Source organism: Notothenia coriiceps, unplaced genomic scaffold, assembly GCF_000735185.1.
Source record: "Notothenia coriiceps isolate Sejong01 unplaced genomic scaffold, NC01 NC01_scaffold00014738, whole genome shotgun sequence".
NCBI classification, from domain to species: domain Eukaryota; kingdom Metazoa; phylum Chordata; class Actinopteri; order Perciformes; family Nototheniidae; genus Notothenia; species Notothenia coriiceps.
The window spans coordinates 284046-293208 of record NW_011347439.1 but is presented as its reverse complement, the minus strand read 5'-3'; the positions used below and the strand labels follow the sequence as shown (position 1 = coordinate 293208).

The 9163-nt window shown below is 39.7% G+C and overlaps 1 protein-coding gene across 1 annotated transcript in view; it reads right to left on the bottom strand.

Moving 5' to 3' along the window:
• LOC104948636 (poly(A) polymerase gamma) overlaps positions 1–7981 on the bottom strand; it is a gene marked incomplete at its 5' end in the record, with an annotated part of 15192 nt that extends 7211 nt beyond the window's left edge. Inside the window, 3 exons of the mRNA XM_010774834.1 lie at positions 5107–5160; positions 5927–6036; positions 7894–7981. Of these exons, the coding sequence (XP_010773136.1) occupies positions 5107–5160; positions 5927–6036; positions 7894–7981 (252 nt within the window). The remainder of the gene's footprint in view (positions 1–5106; positions 5161–5926; positions 6037–7893) is intronic.
• Between the last annotated feature and the right edge of the window lie 1182 nt (positions 7982–9163).

Genomic DNA, 9163 nt, shown 5'->3' with positions numbered 1-9163 from the left:
GACCTCGAAAGGTGTTATGTTTGTTACTTGAATTAATAATGTCAAGTTTCACTCACATGTACATAAGTCAATGTAAGGTGAAACTATTATTGTACCCTCTTTAATCGCCCTTCGCCGAAGACAAAGGAGAGAGGCCGAAAGAGAGAAGAGGGGGCGAGAGGCGGCCGGGTAGGTGTGTCACCGAAACCTTTTCGAACTCTCCACCGCACAGACTTCTTTGAAGGGTTGCGCGACACACCTGCCCGGCAGGGAGAGGACTGTCGGACAGTCCATAAGAGTACGTCGACGTGACCTAGGTATTGATTACCTCGTTGGGCTGTCACTTCTATATTTATATATATTGATCATCGATCAAGGTCCATTATTTTATCAGTACAACCATAAAGATCTATGAGTCACACACAAGACGAGGCGAGTCGCCAGGCAACGCCACGCCCGACGTCCTAAACGACAACGAAGGTGTGTAGGAACAGCTATAGGCATGATGAAAGAATAGCCTGTAGGAATTTTATTACGGTACTGGCCACTTCGGTAAAACCGCTCGAACAAAACGGCAATACAGTAGATACTCTTTTCACAGTACCTAAATCGACAGTCGACTAGCCGAAGCGGAGCAAGAAACCCGTACAACTCTCGATAGGATAAGGTAGGAAACAATACTCACTCTAGCCCAGAGAACATAAGGAATACACACTAAGGGCTAGCTAACCAATATAAGGGATAAATAACAAAGCTAAGAAGAGAGGTGTCTTGGAAGGAGTAGGTAGTCGATATTCGACACAACCCGTTCATAATGTAAAAGTAATGTGACTCACGTGTGGTTTATACACAAATAGAAGAGAAGAGAACAAACAACACAACACACACAACACACGTGAGGTTCAGACATACTGGTATATACTATTATATAAAAACAACAGAGAGATATCACACATACTACCACCCACCAGACCACTCATATATTCTTACTTGTTAACTTAAATTCCTACTAAGGCTAGCTAGACCAGAAAAAAGATCTACCTCTAGCACGGTCATGGAGTGACGAGATAGCTACTAGCACGAGAGACTTGTACGGAGCCTAACGCGCTTTCAGCATAGCAGTAAATACCATTTTATGATACTGTGAGAGACACGAAGCCGTTTTTTGTTCGACGGTTTTACCGAAGTGCCAGACCTAATCAAAATTCCACAGGCTTTTTACTTCATTCAATCGAACCAATACAGTTACACACACTATCGTCTAATTAGGACGTCGCAGCGGCGGCCTGGTCGACTCGCCTCGTCTTGTGTGGTGATCCATCTGATTGTAGTGAATCGATAAAATAGATGCCAGTGAATGAGCCCCATTAACTGAGTTTTAAAAATCACTTTAAATGGAAGATTTAAAGTGATGTTTAAATCTTCCATTTAGGCCCCGCCCACTTGATCGGATATCGGTATCGGCCGATACTGATTCCGGAAATCGGCCCCAAAATTGGCGATCGGAGCATCCCTAATTGAAATCAGTATGATGTCGTTTGATCAATAGGGCAACACCATGGATAGCTTTGGTGTCTCTGAATAAATAGTCACCATTAAGCTAAAAGACTCCATAATACAACATAAATCATATATTTTACTTGGAAGGCATTTGACAGAACCCACCTTTAGTTCACTGATCTCTGATATCCATTCTTTAACAAAGTTATTCAACTTCCCAAGAACTGCAAGTCTAAAAAAAGAATACAATTTTAGTGGGGGCAATCATATAGTGAGAAGGAAAATTATATAATTATACCACAACTTCACAAATTAAAATTGTTTACTAAAAATGTAGATTCAAACATAATACTATGAAATGTATGCACTCAAGATGCCTAGTAGTCTTGTTATGGCTAAAATAAAATGAGACTTTATTTTTCTTACCTATGGTTCAACTCCTCTTCATCTTCAAACACCCCAAATGGTTTCATAGCATCACAGAGCTTCTTGGTGTACTGGTGGTCTATTTCTCGTGGGGGTGCAAGGCTGATGGCAGAGGTGATGCCATAATGTTTCTGAGGCTGCTGCCCACCAGGCATGGCGCTGCAAAAGAGGTCACGACAAGGGAATAGGAGTCAAAACATGAAATGACAGCTACTACGCGACACTGTCCATGTTCGTTTTTTCATGCCATTGTTTCTTGATTTCCATCTCAAGTAAATAACAAGGTTTCAAGGTTAAAACGAAGGGATGCATCATTCACATATTGTGAGTGCATTGCTTTGCTAGTTTATGTTCCCCCGCTTTATATTATTACCGCGTACCTGTGTAAACGTACTACAGCAATGTGCTTAACTTTGAAGTCAAAAGGAGAGCACGTTATCAGAGGAAGACATATCCATGTTATCTGAACAAAGAATTGGAATTAGTCTGCAAAGCAAAACTGGGTGGATTCAGATAACAGTTCGTTGTACACAATATTGAATGAGAATGTAAACTTCACGCAACAATAACAGTTGAGTGTAGTTTAATAATCTGTTCTTCATTCGACCCTAGTCTCGTTTAGGCATTGGATTAAAACATAGGATATGGTGTTTTTAGTTTATTCAATAATGTCAGGACCGTCCCGAACCTGTATTAACTTAACGAGTTTAGCATGTTAGTGTTTACTTAAAGAATCCCAAGTCCAACACTACTAAACGACCGATTTAAATGAAGTATCCACCCCGGATTGCCCACTACAATAACATAACACCACGCGTGTTAATGATAGCATAGTAGCGAGCAATTCCAAATCTGAAAAGTGAGTTTATCGAAAATACAGGAATGAGTTTGAAGTGATTTACGTTAATGTTGGTATTCAGGCTGGCGGCGAACGAGCGTTAGCCGAGAGGCTACAAACAGGTTGCAGGCGCTAACAAATTAGCTAATTTAGCAAGTTAGCAAACGTTAGCTTGCTGCTACGGAAGAATTTGTCTAACTAACGACTCGCTTTCCGGTTAGTCCTAATTAAGGGTTGACATTTTATCAAACAAAAACACGTGCAATCCGTTCATTTTGATGGTCATAGTCCCACCAACGTTAAGAAACAACAAACAAGCGCGCTAGCCAACAAATGGTGGCTGCAGGCCTTGTTTGGTTGTTGTGACAGTTGGCTAACGTTAGCCTTTAGCCTATTCTTTAGGACTCTCTTAAACGCGAACAAAGATGCTCATGAAAGGAAAATGTACCGTATGCATGACTTACCTTGACATTTCTTTCATGACACTCTAAAAAGCTTGCACTGTTTTTCTGCTGTAAACCCGTAAAAAACTAAGAAAGCCAGCAAGTGGAAATGATAACAGCCTCGACCTGATTATAACAATGGTCACTTTGGAGCAGTTCAAACCTTCCCACTGAACCGGAATCACTTCTTATAAAATAACGTATGAGCAGCACGCAATCCTGCGGGGATATTCATATCTAATTCATTAGCGAAACGCACAGTAATTTTTGGAAGGTAGCACCTGACATGCGTTTAACAGCTATTGTAGACTTTTTCTTTACTCAAAACTACAAATGTAACGGCATTTGTGTTCGCGCAGCACGCTGAGCAACCACCGTCAGAAGGCAGGCACCTCCTATCACGTCACCACCGAGGCCTTAACACAAGCTCTATACAAGCTAGCTGCACACACTGCGCCGTGTTACACACCTGTAAACACGCTGGGTTTGAAGAAGCTAAATACAACATATGTCGAAACAATTATAATAAATAACTTAACATAAACGCTTACGTTGAATACTTAGCTGAGATGATACGTTGGCCAAATGTAGCAATATAATGAGAATGTCTGTCTGTTAGCTTGTGACAATTCAAATATTTTGTGTATTTTAAACATTGGAACTGTCCAAGTCATACCATTGTTAAAATGCATAGATATATTACATTTTCTTTTAATCATGTCCTTGATATCTGTAAATAATAAGGAAAGATTGTAAGGCCCACATATTTTTTCTCTCCATGTTTTTTTGTGAGAATATGTGGGTTTGGTATTAAATGTCTGACTATCATTTACCTTATCAGCAATGTTTATAAGTAAAGATAAAAAAGGAGTTGGCACTAGAAAGTTTGTGACATAGTGACACAGTGGAATTAATCTTACAATTAAGGTGCAAACAATAACTTAACAACAATATTAATCTATTTGTTGTAACAATACGTATTAAAATATTGAAAACAAATTATTGGATAAAATGTCAATATTATTTTTGAGGACAAAAGCATTTTTTTTCAATTTATAATACTTTACAGAGGCTATTATATGATAAGATACGATCAAATTGACCTTTATTAATCCCCGTGGGGAAATTCAGTAGTTCAAACAGCAATAGGGTAAGAATGAAAAACAGGACAGCACAGATTCACACAGATTAGAGATGAATACAATTAAAGATACAATCAAAGATACAAAAACAATTATATACAGTTAAGTAACTTTAAAATAAGANTTTTGCTAAGGCCAAGACGAAAAGCTATGGTCAATAAAAGCCCAAGAGCCTTAAGGCCAAGAAACTTCTGCCATTTTTTAATTCAGGGTACCTGTTTGACCCTCTTTTTATATAAATTACTTTTTGTAATTCAGTTAGACATAAGGATAAATGTTTAGTGGAGTATGACAAATTAAAGAATGCCAATAATTTAATGTTAATCCAAACGATACCCAACCCTATGTGTGATGGAGTAAAATCTTACCGCTCACTTACGTTAGCGGTGTCTTAAAAACCGTGGGAAAATGTAAAATACGATGGCAAAGAAGAAGATTCCAGTGGCCCCAATTTGTGTCCATTCTGGACAAGTGAAAAATGTATTCGGACAAGTAAATTGCCAAACTCACTTGTCCATGGACAAGTACTGTCTAAAAACTTTTTCTCACACTGATCTGTACCCATTTTTCTGATGAAGTTCTCAACAAAAATATATTTGTATGTTATTGTAATGGACAGCTACAGCTGACAGGAAGTCATCTTTCAAATCACAGTCTTGCCAATGTCTTTACTACACATCTATAAAAGCTTTGCCAGAATGGTAATTGCTGAGAAGTATGCCTGTAGTTATGCAATACCCCTGTATGAATTCAACAGTCGCATTTCAAAGTGACTTACCTCTATTCCGTCAAATTTGAATTTTATCACCGGTACAAAGGCATCCTCGACAGCCTTGAGAAAGCAACACAAAAGACAATATTAACAACACATCTGAGAGAATGTATAGTCGACTGACATCAACATGATCAACAAGTGAAAATCAAAGTCGAGAAAACAGAGCTTGTAAAAAGAAATGTCAGGTAACTCGGTGACATAAAGATGTCTTTGGGGATCTGGGTGTGTTCAAATCAATCACCTCCTCCTTCTTACAATATCCAATAAACACATGTACTCCCTTTTTCATGTGTAACCCTTTTTCACCAAAGGCTCTAACAGCTTTCATTTTGGGATAGCAAATTAGAATAGTTTTTACTTTAAACTGCACGTTAACACTTAAACATAGCATCTAATTTGGTTTTTCGAATAAAAAATGAATTTAGTGTCATAACAAATACAAACTGAAAGGGGTGTACATATATTGTTTCATCATTTATATTGATGCCAATTAAGACACACCTTGGGAAATTAACATTAGGAGCAGACCTTAAAACAACAAGGCTAATGCTCCTGGGTATTGCGCTCAGCTGAGGGTTCATTCATTATAACGCTCCAATGTATTCAGCCAAAAATAAAGTGTCTCGGCTTTCAGGATATAATTGAAGAATATTAAGCAATGTTAGGTTTTGTTATGCATTTTGAATTCCACAGTTCCCCCTCGGGAGCGGTGATGTAAGTAGGCAAGTTGCTTTTGCACTATTTACAATGAATGTTTTGAACTCGGGAATGAAACATGGGCTTCCTCCATAAGGAAACGGCCAGACATGCGACAGAAACTTACCCTCAGGTCTTTGATCTCTTCGTGCTGTTTGAATTTCTCAAAGAAAGATGAGAAAAAGTCACTTCTTTCTACATGGCGTGGAGCCACACACAAGGCATCGATATCAGCCCCTGTAAGAAACAGTCACTTTCAGAAGAGTATACGACGCTGCCCACTACCAGTAGGTTAAAGGGATTATGAATTTCATAACAATCTGATAAATAAACTGATTAAAGTTTCGGCAGTCAAGGTTAAAGAGAGTTTGTGTTATAAAACAACACGAAGAGTAGCTCAAGTGAAGTGCAGCAACCTTAGAATTTAGTAATGTGCCTGGCCTTGCTTTGTACAGTCAAAGCTGACAATGTTTCAAGGATTCGATTTTTTTTAATTAAATAAAAGACAGATGTTTATTTCTAGACAATTATATCCTTGAGTAAACCCTGTAAAAAGGCAGGTAAATAGGAACAATACAAAACCTTTTTAAGATGTTTGTAAGACTACAGGTGAGTGTCTATCTTCCACCTTTTGTGCCACCAACATATCCATTTCTCTACACTAAAGCTTGTAGATCTTCAATGGTCTCAAATTCTGCTTCGATAAAAGCAATCCTGACAAATCCAAAAATAATTGTGAAGTCAAATCAATGTAGTAAGGGTTCTTATAATTAGGTTTTAGTATTTACTGTTAAATATATATTTATATTCTGCAATCAATGAAAAATGTTGAAATGCTTAACATAGGCTGGTCTGTACAAAACCAGGGAAAGGTATGAATTACATTTGCTCACTAACTTTTAACATGTTTGAATAAATTACGCCATAAAAAGCGTACAGAATTTTGAATAACTAACTGACTTTTCTTTTAACCTCGTGCTTTAGTGTGGTCTTGACAAGACTGAACTACTTTTCCTTCCGGGAAAAGATTGTCCCACTCTTGGCCTAACAATCAACATCGGCCCCTCTGTTGTTTCCCCGACTCAGACTGTAAGGAATTTGGGTGTGATCCTAGATAACAAACTGTCCTTCACTGCAAACATTGCTGCTACAACCCGCTGCTGCAGATACACGCTTTACAACATCAGGAGGATACGTCCCCAGCTGACCCAGAAAGCAACGCAGGTTCTGGCCAGGCTCTCGTCATCTCCTCGCCTAGACTACTGCAACTCCCTCCTGGCTGGTCTACCTGCATGTGCCATCCGACCTCTGCAGCTCATCCAGAATGCAGCGGCTCGTCTGGTCTTCAACCTTCCTAAATTCTCCCACACCACGCCGCTCCTCCGCTCCCTTCACTGGCTTCCGGTAACTGCTAGAATCAACTTCAAGACACTGGTACTTGTGTACCATGCTGCGAATGGATCTGGCCCATCCTACATCCAGGACATGGTTAAACCGTACACCCCAGCACGTGCACTCCGCTCTGCATCAGCCAAACAGCTCGCTGCACCCGCACTGCGAGGGGGATCCAAGTTCCCATCAGCAAAAACACGTGGGTTTGCTATCCTGGCTCCAAAATGGTGGAATGAGCTCCCCATTGAAATCAGGACGGCAGAAAGCTTACACATCTTCCGGCGCGGACTGAAAACTCATCTCTTTCGACTCCACTTCGAGCGATAGAATTACTAACAAAAGCACTTGTATACTAATAAAAGGACTGGCTTATCTAAAGCCAGTTGAGTAGCACTTGAAATGTTTTGGCTCTATGAAACCTGATGTACTTATATGATTCTGTTTTCTTCAAGTTTGTACCTTCTTATTGTAAGTCGCTTTGGATAAAAGCGTCAGCTAAATGCAATGTAATGTGGTCAGGGTGAACTGAGCTTTTCAAAAACAAACAGTTACGCCTGCTTAGACAGGGTTGACTGCTGTGTCACAGTTATGTTCTGATAACTCAATCTCTCTTTGCTCCTTTTGAATACCAATATAGCCAAGAATATTACAAATGTTGTAATCAAAGTTGATGGATGATGTTTCCACAATGACTTGACATACCTTTTGTGTGCACTCCAAGTCTGTATGAACCAAATGTAAATATCTTGCCCCCAACACAGCTTATAGCTGATGGTGGGAGGTTCTGTGGAGAGAAGAATGAACATTGAAATTAGGGATGATCCGATCGATCGGTCACCAATGGAGATCGGCCGATACTCACTCTCTACCGATGGATCGGTGCTCTCTAAACATGCCGATCGCGAAAGCCGATCGCATGACGTAAAATACATGACACTTTTCTCTGTGCTCGGCAAAACAAGCTCGCCAAAATGGCTTCACCGGTCTGGCATTATTTTAAGGTGTCCGAAAAAGAAAGTAAAGTAGCGGTATGCAAGGTGTGTGTGAAGCAGAAATCCTGCAGCTCCGCCCGCCGGACCGCTGAGCGGAGCAGAACACACACTAGGAGTTAGAACTAACACACTTAGCTATTTTATCTACCCCTGGAACTAGCTAAACTAGTTATAAATATATTTATTCTTCACTGTCGGGTTGCTCATTAGTTACTGGATCAGTGAGCTGCATGAGATACTGACAGGCTGTCAGGAGAGGGACGGCCCGTCCACACAGCGGCGTTGGAAGCTTCTTCAGACACGCCCACCTCCAAGCTTTTTCCAAAGCCACTGTGTGGATGGGCCGGGAGAGCGGGGGAGAGAGAGAAAGGGAGAGAGGAAAAGAGAGCGCTTCCGCTAATTTCTCCCATGTTATTATCCAAAGTGAATGTAACCTTGAATAATGTACATCATTTGAACGTAATAATTAAGTTCATTGTTGTTTGTGGAAGCTCCAGTGAATGAGCCCCATTAACTGAGTTTTAAAAATCACTTTAAATGGAAGATTTAAAGTGATGTTTAAATCTTCCATTTAGGCCCCGCCCACTCGATCGGATCGGCGATCTGCGATGGCCCCCAAAATTGGCGATCGGAGCATCCCTAACAAAAATACAGGCTGTGTAGTTGTGCTATGTGTGTAAGTTATCTGTCAAATAAGTGACACAATATTTTATATTTTAAAACTACATGTAATTGAAGTCCCTTATTATTGCATGCAATTTCATTAGTGGAAGGCACTACAGTCAATGTTCATGATGGTATAAAAATTCATTAAAACTCATGTTTTGCAAGATAAATTAACACGGCACGTCTTTATTGTCAAATGCATATTTGCTGCTCAGCTAAATGATTCAGAAATCAACATTGCTTTTTCAAGCAAATAAATGATTTGTTAGATTCGCTGCTAAACAAATTGGGGTATTTATCAGTCAGTTTTCACA